The 22,101-nt window shown below is 42.0% G+C and overlaps 2 protein-coding genes across 5 annotated transcripts in view; one reads left to right on the top strand and one right to left on the bottom strand.

The window, feature by feature from the left end:
* The first annotated feature begins 1,460 nt into the window (after positions 1-1,460).
* Positions 1,461-19,085, top strand: TRNT1 (tRNA nucleotidyl transferase 1). The gene is made up of 7 exons (XM_082637414.1): positions 1,461-1,634; positions 7,601-7,794; positions 10,584-10,722; positions 14,592-14,718; positions 15,977-16,170; positions 17,031-17,284; positions 17,478-19,085. Exons 1-7 carry the CDS (start codon positions 1,487-1,489, stop codon positions 17,730-17,732), a joined length of 1,311 nt encoding a protein of 436 aa, XP_082493540.1. The 5' UTR covers positions 1,461-1,486; the 3' UTR covers positions 17,733-19,085.
* Positions 17,370-22,101, bottom strand: part of CRBN (cereblon) — a 27,411-nt gene continuing 22,679 nt past the window's right edge. For 2 of the 4 annotated variants that reach the window (XM_082637410.1, XM_082637413.1), the window contains exon 11: positions 19,671-20,667. In XM_082637410.1, the coding sequence (XP_082493536.1) occupies positions 20,487-20,667 (181 nt within the window). In that variant the 3' untranslated portion in view covers positions 19,671-20,486. Of the gene's footprint in view, positions 17,642-19,670; positions 20,668-22,101 lie in introns of those variants that run through there. The other 2 variants (XM_082637412.1, XM_082637411.1) reach the window with 2 other exon arrangements.

The raw sequence follows: 22,101 nt of genomic DNA, 5'->3' as shown, positions 1-22,101 counted from the left end.
GATCGTCTCATTTTACAAAGGAAGCCGGGGTCACTCGACCAAGGTCACACAGGTATGCAGTGCAGATGGGCGCCTAACTACCTCAGGGCCAGAGAGAGGCGCGGTGAGATGTAATTAAAACAAATGTACAGAGCCTGGTCCCTCGGGTCCCCCCAGGAGCAACGACTGGCAGCGCAGCCCTGGGAGTAGCTGGGGAACCGCGCTCCAGCGAGCGGATTCCGCGGGGTGGTGGGAGGGCCGGGGAGAGCCTGCGCGGGCCCCGCCCACACCCTGCTGCGACTTCCCATTTGCCGTCGACCGGCGCGCGTCAGTGACGTCCCCTCGCCTGCCGCCGGGAAGTGCGCGCGGCGATGACGGCGCAGCGGGGCCGGTGAGCGGGCGCGCGGGGTATTTGCGGGTGCGCGCCGCTGGGAGGGGGAGCAGCGGCGACGACGCGAGCTGCCTGTGGGCTCTTGCGCGGGCCGGGTCTTGGGGAAGGCGGGTGCCGGGGGCGGTGAAAGGCCTCTTCCGCACTAGAGGACGGAGCCCGACCTGGAGGTCGTGGGGCCGCGTGTGCGCCACGTCTCGCTAACCGCGGGCTGCTTCATTGGGCTTCCCCCGGGCGCTTTCCCTTCCTCGCGGCCGGGCCCCTGAGGGTCTCCGACTTCTGTCCAGCACCTGTCGTGGGAGGGGCGGGACACGCCGTTTCAGGGCCTGGGTCCGCCCCCCTGGGTTTTTCTGAGTTGAATCGGAGGTGGAAGGAAGCGCGGTGTTTGTCCTCCCCAGTGGTCTGGATGAGGGGAGCTCGCCCCCTGGTGGGAAGCGCCGCTCTTTGAAACCTGCTTTCCAAGTGTAGGAATGGTTCTTCTGTAGTGGTTTCCGTCGGGGGTCACTTGAGCTCTGTTGTTGCCTCACGGAAGCCCACCTTACGTGGAAAGCGGGGTGGGAGGACGGAGGACGGAAGGCGGGGTTTGGGTGGGTGGGATTCAGGAGACGTGATGGGAGGGGCGGATGGTGAATGAGGAAGAAGCGGGCAGCAAGGACCGGTCATGGGGAAATACCTTATTTTACAGTGCCTAGGAAATATCCCTGGGTCGTAAGTCTCAGGTGCTTGTGGGCAAGTGTGTGTCCGTGACTTGTTCTGGAGGAGACCAGGTATTCCTGCAAGTCTTTGAGTTACATTTTCTAGAACCACTGTTCTCGGCAGCCCTCACGCTTTAAACCACCTCCCGGGAGAGCACCCTAACAGTAAAATACATATGCGGGGGTAGTATCAGTAGTATGTGCTTCATGAGTGCAAAACCGGATAACGACAAGTGTAGTTCCAGCTGTAATTCTCCCTCCCATTGTCGCTTTTTTCAGTTTTTCATCTGAACAGGAGATGAATGTCTGTCTCTGTTGATAAGTAAAATCGCAGAATATCCCTTTGTTGTCCTTCACTGGGAAGTTTCATTGTTGGGCATGCTTGCTTGTCTTGTAGATGTGTGGTTGGTGACTTTCTCTCCAGATGCTGAGGTGCCTGGGTCCCTGGCGCAGGCAGTTGCTGAGCTGCAGCTGGAGTAGCCTGTGCCTTCTGAAGCACTCTCTGTTTACAATGAAGTTGCAGTCTCCAGAGTTCCAGTCACTTTTCACAGAAGGCTTGAAGAGTCTGACAGGTGAGAGATTAGGATGCCTCTTCTTGCTTTGGAAGCCTGTAAAAATGGAGAGGCAGAGGGTTAACGTTTTTTAGCCAACCTTCATGGGTTTTTGTTGTTGTTAAGCTAATGAAAGCAGGGTTTACCATGCATGGGTAATCCAAAACTATAGCCAGATCATGAGAAGAGGCAAATAATGATTGCCGTTAAAAAGCATGGCTTTTGGGCTTCCCTGGTGGCGCGTGGCGCAGTGGTTGAGAGTTCGCCTGCCGATGCAGGGGACACGGGTTCGTGCCCCGGTCCGGGAAGATCCTACATGCCACTGAGCGGCTGGGCCCGTGAGCCATGGCCGCTGAGCCTGCGCGTCCGGAGCCTGTGCTCCGCAACGGGAGAGGCCACAGCAGTGAGAGGCCGCGTACCGGGGTGGGGCGGGGGGGGGGGAACATGGCTTTTTTGTGTGTCACCCCAGGTACTTTATATGCATCACAGAATTGGGCCTACTAACTTAAGGAGTAGGTACTTTTCCTCTTGTTTTATGGTTGAAGAAACAGAGGCTTAGGAATGTGAAATGCTTTTCCAACGTTTTTATAGCTAATAAGTGGAGAGCTGGGTTTTGAACTTGTGCAGTCTTGATTTGAGAACCCAGCTTGTAACCACTAAGCTATATTTCCGCCCCAGGTATAAGTGCTTTTTGAAACAACTGGAGGTAGAAGGAAGTGGGGGTTAACTTACCTGGAAGGAACACGGGAAACGACTGGAGCTAAGTGCCAGATTACAGCAGCTTCATCTTGCTTGCCGCAGTTCCATCCTTTCTTACGTTGGTTCTCAGTATCAGCTACTGCTGTTGCAGTGCCCACGGCTGCATTTCAAAGCCTATGGTACCTTAGTCACGCCTTCAGAGATATACTAAGGCGTGTGCATGTGGAGACATGACCGTAACTGTTGGTTTGCCACTCTGGCTGTCCATTAGATTCACCTGGGGAGCTTTTTTTTTTTTTTTTTTTTTTTTTTGCGGTACGCAGGCCTCTCACTGCTGTGGCCTCTCCCGTTGCGGAGCACAGGCTCCGGACGCGCAGGCTCAGCGGCCATGGCTCACGGGCCCAGCCGCTCCGCGGCACGTGGGATCTTCCCGGACCGGGGCACGAACCCGTGTCCCCTGCATCGGCAGGCGGACTCTCAATCACTGCGCCACCAGGGAAGCCCCGTGGGGAGCTTTTTATAACATACAGGTGCTGGTGTCCCACTCCTGCCCCACTGAACTGGAATCGGAATCTCTAGGAAGCACGGGCATTCATAAATTTTGATAAAAACTCTCCTCTTAATTCTCATGACCAGAAGGTGGAGGAACCATTGCTTTAAAATGACTTCCCTTGCATTAGCTTATTGACAGAGCTACTTTCTTATTCTTGAAATAAGGTGATTTTTTTAGGTGAATGTCAAGATAAATGGTCCAGAACTTGTTGATTTTTATAGGTTCTTCTCATAGTTTTGAAGTGGAGGGCCTAAAGCAGATGCTTCGCTGTGATTTTTAATTAGAGTGAAAAATGCTAGAAACTCACTGTCCCATAGAAGTGAGTCACATATGGTACATAAACTTTTCTGGTAACTGCATTAAAAAAATAGAGAAGTGGGCCTCCCTGGTGGCGCAGTGGTTGAGAGTCCGCCTGCCGATGCAGGGGATACGGGTTCGTGCCCCGGTCTGGGAGGATCCCATATGCCGCGGAGCGGCTGGGCCCGTGAGCCATGGCCGCTGAGCCTGTGCGTCCGGAGCCTGTGCTCCGCAACGGGAGAGGCCACAACAGTGAGAGGCCCGCGTACAGCAAAAAAAAAAAAAAAAAATAGAGAAGTGGGTGAAATGAATTTTAATAACTATTTTTAGTACATCAACTTATTTAATTTAGTATATTTAAGATACCATCATTTTAATGTCAAATTTGTGTAAAAATTATGAGTGAGATAATTCCTTCTCGCTTGTAAATCTTTGAAATCTGGTCCTTAGCACGTACAGAACGTCTTAATTCAGACTCGCCGCATTTCATAGTGCTCAAGAACCACGTGTGGCTACTGTTTGTATGGCTCATGTCTAGAAGCTTCAACTTTGAGTTGAATTCTAGCTTATTCTTTCCTTACATGCCTTTCCCAGCTCCCACTCTTCCCGTCTTCCGTTGTAAGGGCCAAATGATTGTATGTAGGGAATTAACTCTTGGGGGCCTATCTCAGATCCTTCTGCATTTTTCTTTTGGAAACAAGGCTGTGGATATTGATTACTGTAGGTCCTTGAACATTTTTTATTTTAACAGTTGCATTTGGCTTACTAACCCTGACTTCAAGAGCTGAGTCTTCTCCACCTTGAGAGGTGAAGTCCTAAGGAAGTTAGAGACGGAATAGTATGGTAAGAGAGTGGTAGTATTTGCCCAGTGGTCTGGTCCTCGAAAGACTGGCAAATGGGAGCATGGGCATCTTCTAAGATTGCGTTTTTCTAGGTTATAGTGGAACCGGCAAGAAGGAGTCCTTTAGTGCAGTGCCCAGTGGTTAGAAAATCAACTGATTAGTTTTATTTGATCTTTGCTACTTTCTAAAGACTTGAGTATCCTGGTAAAATATAATGTTCTGTATGAAAACAATGCACAAAAACACACAAAGGAAAAAAATGATGGCTGTTGTACCGTGATGCTGTGCAGTTTCATACTGTACCAGTTCTTAAATCATGATAGCTGTTTTGCCAAATGTAAAATTAGTTCCCAGCGTGCAAGAATTTGGGAGGTTAGGACAGTGTATTCTGCTCATACAGCGTTTTATAATGTCAGTTTATGTCATGTAATTTATGTTTCCTTTTGCTTAAGGACAGCCATATAATACCAGTGGCATATAAAATTATTTCTTCATTGTATACATGAGACTGAAGTTCCAAACCTAGTGCTTTTTGTGTAAGTTACACGGTTAGTGGACAAGCCAGGGTTGCTGGGAGATAGTGCTCCATGGTTAGCTATCCGCTGCTGCTTAGGTATGTGATGTCACCAAGTCATATTAACATTTGGGACAATTGGAATAGCTGATCACTCTTGAAGTTTGGGATTTCCTAGAAACGCTAAGGAACAGATAGTTTGTTTTCCGGTAGTAACGGTCGTGCTGTGTAGTGGTCTTTTTACTAACACTTCCTGCCCGCTCTCCATCCCTACGACCTCCAACACTCAAAACTCAAAATTGTAAAGTGAAGCAGTTTATGAAAATTTGACTGAAAATTAAAATAAAATTTAGAAGGTAGAAGACAATTGTAAGTTTTCTGACAAATTAATGTCATGGTCTTTTGGTTGCTCTTCAGACTGATTAATAATAGCTTGCTATCAGATGTGGCAGCTGACACAAATTAAGACCATTTGGAGTGATGAGATCCTGCATTTCATGAGTCTTAAGCTTGAATTTGCAATTAAGTTTAGTTGTATGAGGTGTTTTGTTCACTTGAGTATGTATGTAGTTTACAAAGTTTGTTGGAATGTGGAATGTGTCCTTGTTTCTGTAAGATTGAAGATGTCAGTAACTGAGGGGGAAAAGGAGCCTCTTTAAGCTGGATGATTCTTACTGTTTCGGGTCAGTATAAAATCATGCCTTTCTTGCAGTTTTTATGACTGCTGTTTCACACAGGCACGTACATATGCCTTTATGTGCCATTCTCATTTATAAAAATGTTAGGATTGTGAGGATTTTTGGACATAGTTATCCATTTCCATAGGGCTAATCAAAATGATGAATAGATTACTTCGAGTTCTGGAACATTTTTTTCTGTAATGTAGTTAATACACTGGGTGATTTGAACTGACAATTTTATTTTAGTAGACGCAGCTTGAGAATCTCAAAACAGTGGTTATCTTTGTGTTCAGCCTTGACTTTCATCCTCTTAAAGTAGGTTCAAATGAAAGTAAAACTTGCCCATTTTTTGCATTCCAACAGTTTCTTATGTACTCTGAAGTTGAAGGAAGAAAAGCTTTTTAAAAAGTACACTTTTCAGTGAAGCGATCCCTCTTTGTTTTCTTTTCTTTTTCTTAAGCTTGTGTACCACAGTTCAGTTCCATCGTGAGCCAGTTTGGTATAAAGTTGAGTGAGATAGGTTTTCTACTCTGAGAAGTGGGGAGACAAAGACATAAACAGGTAATTTTAATGTAATTAAAGATAGGCTGCTCTCCTAGCTTAGGTGGAATTCACTTTACTCCACCACGAGGAGAGGCTTCCTAAACTGAATCACAGGAGTTGAGTAAGGGTGAGCTGGGTCAGTGTGTGTTCCCCACTGTGTGACTGGTGAGTGGGTCATAAAGTCAACTTAGTGGTCATGACCAGCATTAAAAAATAGAGGAAAAGAGATAAAGAATAGATTAGATTGCATGGTATGTATAGTAAGGGTAAGTACTACTTCATGAAACTCTTCTTTACCTTACCTCTCTAAGTCTCAGGAAAACTTTGGACTAACAGATGATTTTTATATTTTAATTTAAAGGGCCATGGACCTTATTTTAAGGACTCATTGGGACTTGAATGGAAATGTGGAGTTAAAGGAGTTTGCACACTTCCTCTGGGAGGGGGCTCTCGGAAGTGGTAACCCTGTGGGAGAGCCTTTAGTTAAGGCAAGAAGGTAGAGGGAGGGAACCACTGTTATTTTTAGCAGATCATTTGAGGGAGTCTGCAGAGGTCTGCAGCGGGAAGGCCTGGGAAGAACAGGTAGAGGAGGACGACAAAGAGCACAGAGACTGGCGCGGGGACGGAGGATGACGTTTTGAGCTGTGATTAGTGTTGCTGGAGCTCTGACGCCTTTAGCTGAATGCTCAGGTCAGCACCCTCCTGCCAGAGACCAGCAGGAACACCCCTCGCCGAGACGGGGAGCCCTGACCATGGGGAACCTTGGGGCACCTTGGGGCCTCTGAGTAACAGGGGTGTAGAAAGGACGTCTTGTAGGATGTGAGCTTGAATCACGTGTTTTGGGGGCAAGTTGAAGAAGCGGGGCTTTGCTGTGCATCAGGTGGTGTCAGGAAGCAGGGGTTAACCTGTGATTGTCTTAATGATTCTTACCTGGAAGGTGGGAAGCCTACGCAGTGTGAGGCTAACGCTGACTGGGAACTAAGGGTATCACACGTACGAACTGTTACAGGGTGCTGTCTGGGCAGTGTGTGTGTCTCACCTGTTCAGAAATGATGACAAGTTGTCTTGATCCTGGTCACAGGGTGGCCTTGTCTGCTGTGGATGTTCTTTGCCACCGTTATGTTCACAGGAGGACACCTGGGCCTCACTGTGTGCGTCCAGCTCATAGCAACACCAAGGCTTGGGTGGTGGTGTCAGGCCGGGTCCTGGATGTCATGCTCACTGGGTCCCTGTGGTGTCCCTTAGTCACATGGGTGGTTGTGGTGGACTCAGCCTTGTCCTCTGCCTGCTTTGGGTGTCCTGGGCTCAGGTCCTCACGGTGACCCCAGTGTCATATGGCTTCTCCATAGAAGAGCTCTGAGCTGGTTTCAGACATCAGATGTCGATTATTTCTTGAAGCGTTCTTAGCTATAACGTTTATCATGTGTGGTGTGTTAGACTAATGTTTGATAGCTTCCTGCATGAATATGTCACCTCAGCACAATACACAGAGAGAAATATGTGCAAGAACACTTCACATTTCTAAAGTATGCACGTAAACCCGGAGAGAGAGCGCGGAATTACTCACTTTACTTTTTAGTAGTAATTCAAATTTACATTGATGACCTTGAAGCACTGTGGAATTCTGAATGATCTTCCGAATTAACCTAAAAGAAATTCTGCACGTTCCCTGCTTCTCATGTTTGTTAGAGGCTTTCCGCTGTAGGCAGGTCACTTCATTGCTGTGGGCCTTGTTCTCCCAATTTTTATGTAAAAAGGCTGATTTCAATAATCTCTGCTGTCCCAAGTAGATGGGAAAATTTGTACTTCTGCGCTTAAAAGAAACACACTGAAACAGAAAACGTTCTTTTTCACCTCAGAATTATTTGTCAAAGAAAATCATGAATTAAGAATAGCAGGAGGAGCAGTGAGGGATTTATTAAGCGGAGTAAAGCCGCAGGATGTGGATTTTGCTACCACTGCTACCCCTGCTCAAATGAAGGAGCTGTTTCAGTCGGTCGGCATTCGTATGATCAACAACAAAGGAGAAAAGCACGGGACGATCACTGCCAGGGTGAGTGAAAAGTTTGACAGGAACTGCATTGCCTTTTTTGGTAAGGTCAAGAATTGTTATAGATCATTTCTAGTTTTTAAAAAGCAAATAACAAAAAGCCTAGTTAAAAAAAAAAAGTCAGTCTTCTCTACCCTCTATTAAATACTGCATCCTCCTTTGCTGAAGGCCCTTTTATTTTTATAGTAGTTACTTTTTCCCTCCACATTTCTAAAAAAGACCTTTCTACGCTCCAGTGTTTCATTTTCGTTTTTAATTTCCAGTCTTAAGATGTTGCTTGTTGACTTGCTGCATGGAAGACGATTGAGCCTTCTTATCACACCCTCCTCAACAGCAAGCACATACGATGCTCCTTCCCTCATTTTCTCAGTACACATATGCCATAATTTTTGGCTAAATCAGTTCATAAGTGTTGTTTATGGCTAGATCGTGCAGTGTGTTTCGACTACATTCCTCGTGTTCCGTGCTTTGGGTTTTCCCTGGAGTTAACGGCGTAGTTCTGTGACACAGCTCTCGTGTGCTGCTCATTCATTCATCCTGTGCTCTGCAGTTCCTCGTGGTGGCTTTCACGTCAAGTTTCAGTTCCTTTTTCTGGAGCCAGCTCACCGGCTGCAGTCTGTCTTCTCCCATCTGTGCGTCCTAGGCCGGCTCCCCACTCCCGTCCTGGGATTTCTCCGCACCAGATCTTGGGAGCTTCCTTGGTCTCTTACTTACCAGACCTCCTGGTTCCTGATCCCGTGGTAGTCTTTCCTGGATTATGCCCTCATTTTGGTAACCTGAGAGAGCTTTACATGTGTGAAATGTGTTTTTATTTTACCTTCACACTGATCTGATAGTTTGCTTGGCCGTGGAATTCAAGGCTGGGAATTATTTTCAGGCAGAAATGTAAAGGCTTTGTTTTTCTACCTTCCAGTGCTGCCACTGAGAAGTCTGAGCTCATTCGGATCTCTCCTTTGTTTGAGACCTGATTATTATTATTTTTTTCCCCTCTTGGAAGCCTTTCTGATCTCTTTATCTCTGGTGTTTTTAATTTCAAGATGACGTGCCTTGGCTCGGATTTATTTTTTCATTCATTGTGTAGGGCACTTAGGGCCCCCTTGTGTTCCCCTCATGATGTCATCCCCTTTGTTAAATGTCTTTCCCTTTGGAATATCCCGTGATGCTGGACTTTGGACCATGGGGACTCATCTCCTAGTTTTATCTTTTGTCTCTTATTTTATATTCTCATTTGTTTTATTTTACTTTGAGATTGCCTTAACTTGATCATCCAGTTTTCCTATTGTATTGGCAACTTTTGCTGTCTTCTAAATTTTCAAGAGGTCTTTCTTACAGTATTTTTGAAAGCTTCCTGTTCTTGTTTCAGATGCAGTATCTTCTCTTATTTCCCTTAGGGCATCAATTTTAGGTACTTCGACAATGTCTTTATTTCCTCTGAGCTTGTTCTGTCTTTGCTGTTGGCTTTCCTTCGGTGTGGGTATTTTTTGGTCTCTCTTTATGTTTGGGGGATCTACTGTGTGCAGAATGACCTGAGCACTCTCCTGTAGTTCTGTGTGGGAAGCGTCAGCCAGTTAGTTGTGGGACCACCACTGTCAATATCAGGAGGACTTTTCATTAGGAGACGTCAGAGGAATCCTCCAGTGTTACCCAGGTTAGAATAAGCTTGCTTGTTAGCATTTTGAAAACCAAGTGGGGAAAGCGATAGGGGTCATGTTGGTTTTTTCTTCATGTTATTTTCATTTTGGTGCATCACTCCCACGGTCATGTGTCTGGTGCCCCAAGTTCTGATTATTTTGGGGTCAGCCTTTCTGGTTAATCTCTGTTTCTCTGCTTGGGTGAGGGAGTCACTCTGGAGGTCTAATTTTTTCTTACACGGATTTTCAACAGGCTTCATATTTCTTACCCTTTTCTTTGGGATAACTTGTGCCTCAAATTCCTGATTCTGGAATTCTGTAGTGAGCACTAGTTTGTCTGTAGAGAAGAATATGCATGAGGTTGAGAGGAATTCTAGAACAGACTTTTACTGATCATTAATGACTTTCAGTTCCTAATGAAGAGATTCCAGACCCCTGCTTGGCATGTAGCGCCCTCTGCTGTCTTCCCCTCCGTGCTGATGTGCTCTTGGTCCAGTGTGCTTTCCTTACAGGTATCCCTCTTCCTCGCCATTGTGCCTTTGGTCATCTTTTCTCTTCATCTGAATGTTCTTCTTCCCACATCTGCATGTACACATCCTACTTATTTTTCAAGGCTAAGACCGCATGTCCCTCTAACATGAGGCTACCCAACTTTTCCCAGCTGGAGGTAATCTCTCTTCCCGAGATATATGTGGCACTGTATTTTAACCTCATTGATGATTACCAGTAAAGGAGCTGCAGGATGTGGTACTGTATTCCTTCCTCTGTCAGTCCTTTGCTCAGTGGTATATATTCTGTAAATTGATATTCAGCTCTTTGCAAACTGGAGCTGTTAAAAAAATATTTCAAAGAGTAGCCTGGTATGAAATTGAAGAACCAGAATATACTATTTTTAAGGGCTCGTCCCTTCTGCCACATGATTTGTCAGACATGCCATTTTTATATGTCAGACTCATCTTTTTTAATTAAGATGGGTTTATTATTTCTTAAAAATATTCTTTGGATCTATCTTTGAATACTATGGGTGTCTTCCTGTCTCAAGGTATATGTGCACTAGTTGACTGTAAAAAGAAAGAAGATACCTGTCAGGACTGACATGTTAATTTCAATTTATCCAGTGATACTAAAAATGAATTTAAAAAAACATATATTTACTTCCAGCTTCATGAAGAAAATTTTGAAATTACTACACTACGGATTGACGTTGCCACTGATGGAAGACACGCTGAGGTCGAATTCACAACTGACTGGCAGAAAGATGCTGAACGCAGAGATCTCACTATAAATTCTATGTTTTTAGGTAATATATGTAGATAATGTTTTAATTCAGTCTGAATGCCTTCTTTTTGAGTGAAACCTGCATCCTGGAAATGTTCCCCAGCTTGAGGGTTTGCAGTAGTTTCTCCCAAGAGCCAGCCTGCTGGTTAAAGACGACCCTGGAGCCGAGATCCCTGGGTTCCTCGGACTCCCTCATTCTCTCGCTGTAAAACGAGGAAGGTGGTATTAGCTTCCTTTGCAGGGTTGTTGTGAGGACTCAAGGAGTTGGTCATGGCGGATCCCCGGCGCAGTGCCTGGCACCTTATTAATCGCATCTAAAAAGGTTAGGTTTTGGGTCAGAAACGTGCACACCGACACACACACGCTGTGCCCCTCTTCCTCTGTCTCTCCTGTGCGCACATTCCACCCCTTCCTCTCTGCTGCTGCCGCTAGTGCACTCGGTCAGTGGCTTCAGCTCTTCCGTCGCCCGTTGCTCCGTGTGCCGAGCCCCACTTCACAGTCTTCTGTTGCACTGCGTCTCAGCAATTGTCTGTATTCTGTCAGAGGTGGCGTGTGAGAGGGAACCTGTGTGTCATCTCAGCTTAACTTGTTCATGAAAGGAGTGAGAATCATAATGGGAGTAGATGTGAATTAGGTTAGTGTTTTCGTGCACAATTGAAGCATTATTTTTTGTCCTTTAAATTTTAGACAAGCTCTTTAGGTTTAAATCTCTGGATTAGAAAAGAGAGATGGAGCATCCACTCTTCGTAACCTACTTTGGGGCACAGTAACTGTGAAAGGATGAAGCAGTGGGTTCCACTTCGTGGGATGGGGAAGGGGGCTGTAGGCCCAGATGGGATCTCTTGCTAATTACATTAATGCCAAATAACATTTCTAGAGCACCTACTCGGTTCGAGGCGCATCAGTGCTCACTTGATAGACTTTAGCTCATTTAATTCTCAGAAAAGTTCCATAAAGTGGGTATGAAACTCATTCGACAGATAAGGAAACAGACTCAGAGATGTTAAGTACTTGAGCTCAAGTCATGGAGAGCCTTGACTGGTTTCCAAAGCCTGGGTGATTTATGGCCAAAGGCAGCCCAGCTGGAGGCATGTTTTCTCTCCATTAGGGGGTGGAACTCCAGGTGCTAATTTCTTCTAACACCATTTTTATTTAAACTGCTCCAACTAGTGCAGTGTATGAAAAATCGTACAACTAGCTTCTCATACGCAGACATAACTAAGAGAAACTAATAGCCTTTTTCAAGATGCTAGTTTATAAAAATAAAAGCTGTTCTTATTGGTACTACTGTTTTCTAACATTTGCTGAACCCTCATAATGTGCCAGCCACTGTTCTAAGCCCATCACATAAATTTAGTCTTCCCACCAGCCCTATGAGTAGTTCCTGGTATTTAACTTACGATAATTTGCTCAAAGTCCTGCAGCTGGTAAATTGGAGAATTAGGATTCCAACTTAAGCAGCCTGACTCCAGAGGTCACATCCTTAACCACCACATTATGCTCAGCAACACAGCTTTATTTCTCATTTTTATTCATCATTTTTTTAAAAGGGTATTCAGAGCAAAACAAAGTACACACTGATATATACTCAGTAATCCTTACCTTTAGCCCATTTTCCCATCCAGACTTTTTTCAAGCCTTATCAGATAAAGCATTCCTGGTTCTGGGGGTGAGGGTTACTTTGCTTTTCAAAACCCTTATTTTCTGTTTTGTCACACTATGTTTTTTTCCTCCAAATTTGATCTTCCCTTTACTGAAAAAGATCTTATTATTTCCACATTCCCCAGGGAGTGAAGAGTCGCTTCATTAAGTAACATGAAGAGACAGATATAGACCACATTTATGTTCTACTGTAATCATTACCTTTGTCTCTTTACATAGTTTTCTATTCTCATTTCCTGCTATATTTTTCTGAATCTGGAGCCTTATAAATTGGCTCTAAGTGTCAAAATGCCACATCAGAAGAGTTTGGCAAGTATTAAGCCTGAGTTTACCAGTGTGGTTGCATTTGGGATAATCAAAGAGCGTTCAGGTTCAAGAGCATTAAAATGACAAGTGGTTATTTTTTGTAGTTCTGGCAGTGCTTCCTTTCTGTGATGCCACGAGGTGAAGTCTCTCTTACGCTCACAGAGCTCCCCGTTTGGGTGGTTGGATGGTACCTGTGTCTGCTCGAAGTGTTGCTCTTTTTCCTTCTTAGTTCTCAGGGTGACCATCTGTCTCCGTTTGCCTGGGACTGAACTAATTCCTGAGACCTGCGATTTTCAGTTTTAAAATCAGCAAAGTCCTGGGATGACTGGGATGAATTGATCACTTTATTCATACCTGAGGTTTTATGCACTTTATATTAAAATTGTTAGGTTTTTTTCATTTTGTTCAACATGTGAGAGAGCATATTGTGGTAGAAATTGGTTTACAACATTTTGAATGGATATTAGGTTCACATGGTCCAAAATTCGCAAAGTTTAAAAGGCTGCATGGTGAAGTGTCACCATCAGATTTACCGTCCCCTTGCTGACAGTGTAATACGACTTGGATCCTTGCCAAGCTGATACAAAGCTGAAAAATGGTATCATAAACTTGCATTTCTTACGACTAAGGTTGAAAATTTTCATTTTTAAAGAGGCTTTTTGTATTTCCTGTATATATTTTTAGCTCATTTTTCCATTTATGTGGTCTTTTTCTATTTAAGACCTTTTTGTAGATTATCAAAATTAGCCATTTGTCTCTATGATACAGACTGAAATGTGTTTTTCCCAGTATGTCATCTGTCTGATGCTTTGCATTGTGATGTTTTTTGCTATGCAGGCATATCTGATGTTTTATGTAGTTGGATTTATTAATTTCTTTGAAGGCTGTGGTGTTGTGTTTTGTTGTTTCTTCTTGGTAATTATATTTTACCAATAGGGATGACGAAAGGCCGTCCCTATTTCAGGATTATAAAATTTTTTCCTACGGTTTATTATTTATTACTTTTAGTACTTAATTTCTCCAGGGAGTTTTTACTACTATGTATTTTTTTCCGGATTATTTTGGCAGTTCTTGGGTATTTTCCATTATTCACTTGAAAATCAGCTTGTTTGATGTTGTCTCAGCCCACTTCATACTGGAATAGGTCTTGTTTAGTTTACTGAGAGTATTTTAATTGCTGGTGTAAATGCAGCCTTTTATTCCATTATATCTTCCATTTGATACTGGATATAGATGAATGCTATTCATGTCTGTATTTCAACCTTGTAAGTCTTCACTTTGCTTACTTTTTACTGTTTGTGATAGTTTTTAGCTAATTTTCTTAAGTTTTCCAGTTTTTTTCTCAGTTCCTTTTAATTTTTTGAATTGAGGTAGTAATTGAGATACAACCTTAGTTTAAGTATACAATATGATTTGCTACTTGTGTATATTAAGAAGTGATCACCACAAAAAGTCTAGTTAACACCTGACACTATACATAGTTACAGAATTTTATTCCCCTTGTGATGAGAACTTTTAAGGTCTGCTATCTTATATAGAATACAGTATTGTTAACTGGAGTCACCATGCTGTGCATTACCTCCTCAGGATTTATTTACTTTATAGATAGGAGTTTGTACCTCTTGACTCTCTTCACCCACTGCACCGGCCCCTGGCCTCAGCCTCTGGCAACCACCAGTCTGTTCTCTGTCTGTGAGCTTGTTTTTTTAAGATTCTATATAAAAATGAGGTCATACGGTATTTGTCTTTCTCTGTCTGGTTTATTTCACTTAGCATAATGCCCTCGAGATCCATCCATGTTGTCACAAATGGCAAGATTGCATTCTTTTTTATGGCTGAGTAATATTCCATTGTGTATGTGCCATTGTTTTCCAGGTCTTATTTGTCAGTAGTGATTTTTCTTCCCTCTTTTCTAATGAATAGGTTTCGATGGTACTTTATTTGACTATTTTAATGGTTATGAAGATTTAAAAAATAAGAAAGTTAGATTTGTTGGACAAGCTAAACAGAGGATACAAGAAGATTATCTTCGAATTTTAAGATATTTCAGGTAAGGATTTTTATAAGTTACATTAATGATACAGTTTTGAATATTATCACCAGAGCACAATTCTGATCATGTGAAATGCACAGCAGGTTACTGTACACAATGGTGACATCCCAAATGTCTGTCTCCAAGAGACAGGATACTGTGACTCATGAGATGATACCTAGATACTTCATCTTTTCATTGTCCAAAACAGTTATTTGCTCCTTTCTGTGATGATCTTTTAAATAATTCAGCTTTAAAAATGTCTTTTTTCTTTTTGATTGAATATTTTCTGCACCAAATCATTCATTACACAGATATGAGGGCTTATCACAAGCCAACCCTTGTGCTAGGTGCTTTGAACAGAGTAGTGAGTCAAAGTATGCCTTCACATGGCTTACCGTTTTAGGTGGTCATGGGAAATCTGTCCGAAGAATTGGGAAGGTATGAAATGCATTTGGATGGTTTTGTGGGTAGCAATGCTTTTTCAACTCTGAACTGTAACGTTTAAGAAAACTATTGTAACTGGCTAATTTATGTCTACTAATATTAATTTTTCACTGGTTGGGATCACTCTCAGAATATTCTTTGACAGTCTACATATTTTGTCAATAAATGCTATCCCTTTAGACTTCAGTGTTTGCAAACCGTCTCTCTACAAATAATAGGACACAGACTGAGGCACAGCCATAGCCATTTAGTCATTTAATTTAGATCACTAATGAACTGAATTTTGAAGATATGAGTGGTAAAAACAGGTATACTTTAATGCTTCCAGTTCTGAGAGTCCATGAAATACACTCCCTTGTCTGCAGCGAGATTTTATTTGAAGCTCTTAATTAAAAGTATTGATGTGTACAGACAGGCAACCTTTGAGGGGTTAAGACTCCTCCAGCATGGCACTTCAAGTCTTGTTTTAGTGCCTGGAGAAGACTGCTCTGGTTTATTTATGCATCCACTGTCAGTACCAATTCAGAGACCTCTTTTGATGGCCATTCTAACGTTTCAGTCAGTGATGTGAAAGTGCAGTGAGGAGGGGGTCTGGTTCTTGCTGACTTTAAGAAGGTTACTTATACTTTATTGGACCTCACGTTTCCTCCTGTGAGAAGAGAGAAGGTGAACTGACCAGATGATTGTTAAGGTCCCTCCTAGACCTAACTACTTCTCTGTTGTTTCTGATTAAATAGATGTCTGCAATAGTACTGGTAAAATGAAAAGCAGATTTTTCTGCTGAAACACCAGCATAGAGGTAGTACATTCTGAGACTTTTGCTTTGTAGGTTTTATGGGAAAATTGTAGATATACCTGGTGACCACGATCCTGAGACTTTGGAAGCAATTGCAGAAAATGCAAAAGGCTTGGCTGGAATATCAGGAGAGAGGATTTGGGTGGAACTGAAAAAAATTCTTACTAGCAACCACGTAAATCATTTGATTCACCTCATCTATGATCTTGATGTGGCTCCTTACATAGGTGAGTCCAACTTAAAAAATGTTTGCCTTTTTGGCCATGAAACACATCTGGTTTAAAAATTTCGTTAAGAAAAAAAAAATGTTTAACAATTCTAAAAGGAAAAATGGAGTATTTTAAAAGATGGTAAACTTTGAGGTCAGGAGTAGGACAGTTTTTTCACAGGTAGGGGACAGCTCAGAGACAGCACATTGTGGTGGAACAAAGTGGCCTCTGGAGTCAGTCCATCGTGGGTTTCAGTGAGGCTTTGCCACTTATCAGCTTTGTGACTTGCGTTATTTCCTTGCGTGTTAGTTTCTGAATCTAACAGAGGGGTATGAAAGTGATGGCATTTGTCTAATGGAAGGGCTGAGAGCTTCCGGGAGTTTAATACATGTAAAGCATGGAGAAGACCTGCCTTATACATGGAAATAGTTCAGTAGGTGTTAAAATTAATATTCAGAAGCAACAGCGGGATTTTGTGATGTGGGAGAGGACAGTAACAGTGTACCCAGTGGTTCATCTGTAAGGTGGAGCAGCACATTGGACCCCACAGTGAGCCCTGGGGCCAGTGCATATCTGCAAACGGAAACAGTGTTTGCCTAAGATATGAATTTAGGGCTTCCCTGGTGGCACAGTGGTTGAGGGTCCGCCTGCCGATGCAGGGGACACAGGTTCGTGCCCCGGTCCGGGGAGATCCCACATGCCGTGGAGCGGCTGGGCCCGTGAGCCATGGCTGCTGAGCCTGCACGTCTGGAGCCTGTGCTCCGCAGCGGGAGAGGCCCGCGTACAGCAAAAAAAAAAAAAAAAAAAAAAGATATGAATTTATTTTATTAAATTTATCCTCTCTAAAAAATGGGTGAAAAATGCTTTTGTCCCTACAGGCTTACCTGCTAATGCAAGTTTAGAAGAATTTAACAAAGTCAGTAAAAATGTTGAAGGTTTTTCCCCAAAGCCAATGACTCTCTTGACCTCACTGTTCAAAGTACAGGATGATGTCACAAAATTGGATCTGAGGTTGAAGATTTCAAAAGAAGAGAAGAATCTTGGTTTATTTATAGTTAAAAACAGGAAAGATTTAATTAAAGCAACAGATAGTTCAGAACCTTTGAAACCCTATCAAGACTTCATTATAGATGTAAGTATGTTCTAGGCTTGGTCAGACTATAAATCATCTTTGCTAATTGTGGAACAAATGTATTAATACTAAGACCCACAAAGTATTATGTGAATTTCTTTTATTTTAAATGAAAAATTTCACATTGAGCATTTATTTAAATTTTAGGATAAGATCATTAGCAAGTGGGGTAATGTTTGATTTTGGCCCTTAGTCTAGAGACTCCGATGCAACTGCTCGTGTGTGTGAACTCCTCAAGTACCAAGGAGAGCACGGTCTTCTGAAGGAGATGCAGCAGTGGTCCATTCCTCCATTTCCTGTAAGTGGCCATGACATCAGAAAAGTGGGCATTTCTTCCGGAAAAGAAATTGGGGCTCTCTTACAGCAGTTGAGAGAACAGTGGAAGAAAAGTGGTTACCAAATGGAAAAAGATGAACTGCTAAGTTACATAAAGAAGACCGAAAATTGATGAGAGCTGGCTACTAAAAAAGCAGAAACGTTTTGGTAAGACCATCCCCCCCCTTAGTGAGAGTGAAGAGACTGGAATAAAAGCCAGCTTAGAGGATCTCTTCGGAAGGGTAAAGGTCTTATTTTGTGAAATATAATTATATTTCAGGCGCTAAAGGAAAGTCTCCCTCCTCTTAATCTGATTTATATCACTGAGCCTTGTAATTCTTTTGGAATAGTCCTACTGAGGAAAAAAAAAGAGTTGGCTTCGCTTAATCTGTCTAGGTTTTTTTTAAATAGCAGGTTTTTTGGTTTGTTTTTGCATAGGGCAGTACTAAGATTAATCCTAATACGTGGTAACTGTCTTGAAAAAGATGTTTCTTAGTATTTGCACTTGAAATACCTGGTTTAATTTCCTACGATTGTGTATGATAGGTGTCGGTTTTTATCTGAATTCCAGAATAAACTTGTGCTTGAAAATAGCTGACAAATTTGCATAAAGCATCATATATAAAATGTGAAGATCAGAGGTGTCCCGGGTGGCCGTCATTCCTACACCCAGGACTTGTCCTAGGGAGCTGTAGTTTAGTTTAGTATGTAGTTTGATACTTTTCTCTGCCATAATGAACGATTTCCGTGACTTCCTGCTAAGCCGGGAAAGATTAGCTTGAGGGTTGGTTAGTCTTGAGGAAGTGGACGATAAATGTGGGTATCTATATATATATGTGTGTGTGTGTGTATATATATATATATATGTGTGTATATATATATATATATATATATATATGAACAGGTGCCATATATACATAGTGACAGTACTCCTGTTGCTTTAAAGTAAAAATAAAGGTTATGGCCTTTTGCTCTTTAAAGATTTGAGGCCAGATGCTTGCAGGTGTATGGCACAAAGTATTATTTATTCTGACATTTTATAATTTTCCTTTCTGTGTAGCCAGTCAGAGCATCTTTGTGTGCTACTGGTAAATAGCAGTTTTGGACCTTGATAAAACAATTTTGAAATGCATATTTCTGTTAAAGCCCTGCTAAGAGGAAGTGTGACAGACAAACACTCAGTGTACAAACAGGGACTATGTTGCAAGAAAGGGAGCCTCAGAAACGACTGCACACAGGTCAGTAATTAAACGTCTTATAAAATAACCCACTGAAATATTTAAGTATATTAAGATATATATTTGGAACCAACACTGTAGAATTCATACTGTGCTATATATATAGGAAGTATGCAGCTATTTGAGGTCTGGTTTTGTCATGTATAAAGAGACTTTTTAAAGTAGGATATGCGTGTTTTTATATACCAGGAGATTTTATTTGCAAGTGTCAGTAAACAATATAGAACATTCTGAGATTACACTCTTCAGGGGGCCAAATGTTCCCTCACTACACCTGGTTTAGATATAAAGAGATGTGCCGTGCTACTGAAAAGAACTCCCTTTAGAGGACATTTTAGTTCAGTGTAAGACTGACTGACTATATGAACAAATAGTAGAGTCATTAAAAACCCAAGGTTGTTGTTATTAGTCGTAACAAAGTAAAGGTTAGGCATATGGAATACAGGAGCACATGCTAAAAACCGACAGCGTTCTTGAGTTGCTTTTCATTTACTCTCTTTACATAAATATGCAACATGATACTCAGTTGCGGATTCCAGGCTAGGCAGTCAAAACCACTGCATGTTTGGAAGAAGAAAATATTGACAAATTCAAACATAAGAAATTTAACAGTCCGTTTTTGGCCACATCCATTGTACCCGATTAGCTGAACTTTTCCCAATGAATTATGTAAAGCAGTGAAGGAACATCAAAATTACGCAAATGTAAAAGTATCCAATAAACCCCTTGAATGTATAAGCAAAGAGGTAGGTGGCAAATCAGTCTGTCTAGAACTTTATCTTAAGAATTATTTCTTACACCTAGATTATCTGCTTATGAGTAGATATTTTACATTATTTAAACAAAGAACATGTTTAATTTAGTTTTGCTCTTAGTTTACTTACAGTCTCTTTAGTTTATATTGAACAAAATAGCCTATAAAATACATTATTAGCACATCTCACTTGGAGGAAGGGGACATGTTTTAGCATCTGTGTTCCACAGTAGTCTTAGGTTCAAATGAAACTTTGGAACAGAATAACCAAACACTGAGCAAATACACAAATACTCTTTTCACTAACAAACAAACATGTTGGGGCTCAAACTGTGTATTATGTAATTCTTTAGTTTCTCTGAGATACTGATTTGTAAATTTTGAAAGTATTAAAGAAAATCAGAAAGAACAAAGCCCTTTTAAAATAATACACTGCTTTGCCTCCTTCAAAAAGGATCAGTACTAGCGCTTGGCACCCTAGCTTTTGGAAACTTCTGTTTGGAGCACTGATACACACGTGCCGTTCCGTTCCACGGGTCAGGATCAAATGAGGAACCCTCACATTGTAAGAATTTGTAGGAATTGCAGGAAATACTCTCACCAGTTTGTTTCACAGATGTCTTCATGTCCTATCAGATCCCACAGAATACGAGCACCAAGCTCCTAAAGTAGGTAACTCCCGAAACCAAGTACTCTAGACTGCTTTTCATCCTCTTCAATAGTATATTTTAGTCTAAATCTTCAAATACTGTTGTTTGACTAGGAAACTGCAACCTTCCATGTAATGTCGCTTTTTACTTCGGTGTGCATCAAAAGTAGTAATCTCCAAAGCAGACCTGATGTTAGAATACCGATTTTGCTAATAAGGAAGGAACCTTATGCCTACCGTATTCGTTTATAAGCAGAGTATTATTTTGTCTGGGCTTATGTCCTCTTCAGTGTCTGGGATCGTGGGCAGCAGAGCAGATCGAGTCAAACCCCAGAATTTTTGAGGTGACATGTCTTTTTTGATTGCTGTAAATTTCCATCCAATATGACTTGCACAGATCCTGCACTGGGCAATGGTCCAGGCGAACCTATAAAATTAAGGAAAGGTATCAGCTGAGGCTGTGTATCCCAGCCTATCACCATATAAACCTGTTGGGAAGACAGATCTTAGAGCCAAATTCTAAGGATGGGAAGAAGGAATACTCTGAGTTTGGATTTATAGTTTCCTGAAACAAACCTCACAAAAAGATTTTCTAGTACGGTTCATCATGGTAATGCGTCAGTCTTTATATATTATTGATTGTACTCTTAAGCTGTGCTTAGAATTTTTTTCTCCAATGCCAAGAAAGAAAAAATAATAATCTTACTAATACACGTGTATTTATACAAATTGCTGGTTGCCAGGACCACACTCTAAATTGCATCTGCATTTTCTTGGTTTTGTATTGCACTCAAGTTAGAAAACAGCAACTACCGGTAGAAATACGCACTTTTGTGTGAGTTAAAACTGGGGATGGGGGAGGTGTTTTTCTCACGTATGAAAGATTTCAGGACTACTCTTCTAAAATGAGAATGATTTGTCAGGTAATTCATCCAAAAATACAAGCCATGGCATTACAGAAAGAAAACCCAAACAAACCAAAAGCCCAAACCATGTAATGGTACTTTTTCCCCTGGATATATCCCCCATTTAGTATTTATGTTAACACATTAATTCTAGTTTTAGTCCTTTTAAGAAGGATATCAAATAAGACTGGACAATCTAAGTGATACGGTTCTAGGTCCAGAAGAGTAAGTATAAGCACTAATCTCTACTCAGCTTGCCTCTTTCAAAGTAAAAAGGCTGAGCCAGTATTTGGACAAATAATAGGGGGTCTTGAAGATAATATGGCTCAAGGAATCGAACAGGTGGTGCTTTTGGTCCCACAGTCATACTCTGAAGGGCACTGGGCTAAAGCAAAAAAAAAAAAGCAAGCGTGGTTTCTGCATGTTTCGTGTCTATCACTGCTTGGGTAACATTCTCTAGTACAGAATATGATACAGATACACAGTGGACCCTCGATCAACACAGGGGTTAAATCCGCCTGTAATTTACAGTTGGCCCTCATATCTGCGGTTCCTCTACATCCAACGATTCAACCAACTGCAGACCACGGAGTACTGTAGTATTTTACTAGTGAAACATATCTGCATCTAAGTGGATGCAAACAGTTCAAACCCACTGTTGTTTAAGGGTCAAATGTAGTTTTACTGGGTCATACAACAGTTGATTTTCAGACTGAGCTGACAGGAAAATGAGTGTGGATTGATTAAGTAAGTGTATGGTTAATCTGAGAAGTGCAGTTGGCCACCTTCTTTCTCCCTAACCTTACATTCAGTGAGACTGTGCAAGAAGACCTTTTTCTAGCTGTTCATGAAATGAACATTTAAACAGAATTATTTACTTCATTGTCTACTTCTGATTATAATTCTAGCAGCTCTGCTTAGGACTCTGGGTTTTTCTTCCCAATTAAGGCAAAACC

The sequence above is a fragment of the Mesoplodon mirus genome (assembly GCF_964341445.2).
Source record: "Mesoplodon mirus genome assembly, chromosome: 12".
Taxonomy (NCBI): Eukaryota; Metazoa; Chordata; class Mammalia; order Artiodactyla; family Ziphiidae; genus Mesoplodon; species Mesoplodon mirus.
This window is presented reverse-complemented; position numbering and strand designations above follow the sequence as displayed.

Coding starts and splice junctions, on each gene's coding strand:
- TRNT1 (XM_082637414.1), top strand. CDS start 1,487: ATGCTGAGGTGCCTGGGTCCCTGGCGCAGGCAGTTGCTGAGCTGCAGC. Junction 7,795..10,583: donor ACGGGACGATCACTGCCAGG/GTGAGTGAAAAG, acceptor ATTTACTTCCAG/CTTCATGAAGAAAATTTTGA. Junction 14,719..15,976: donor CGAATTTTAAGATATTTCAG/GTAAGGATTTTT, acceptor TTTGCTTTGTAG/GTTTTATGGGAAAATTGTAG.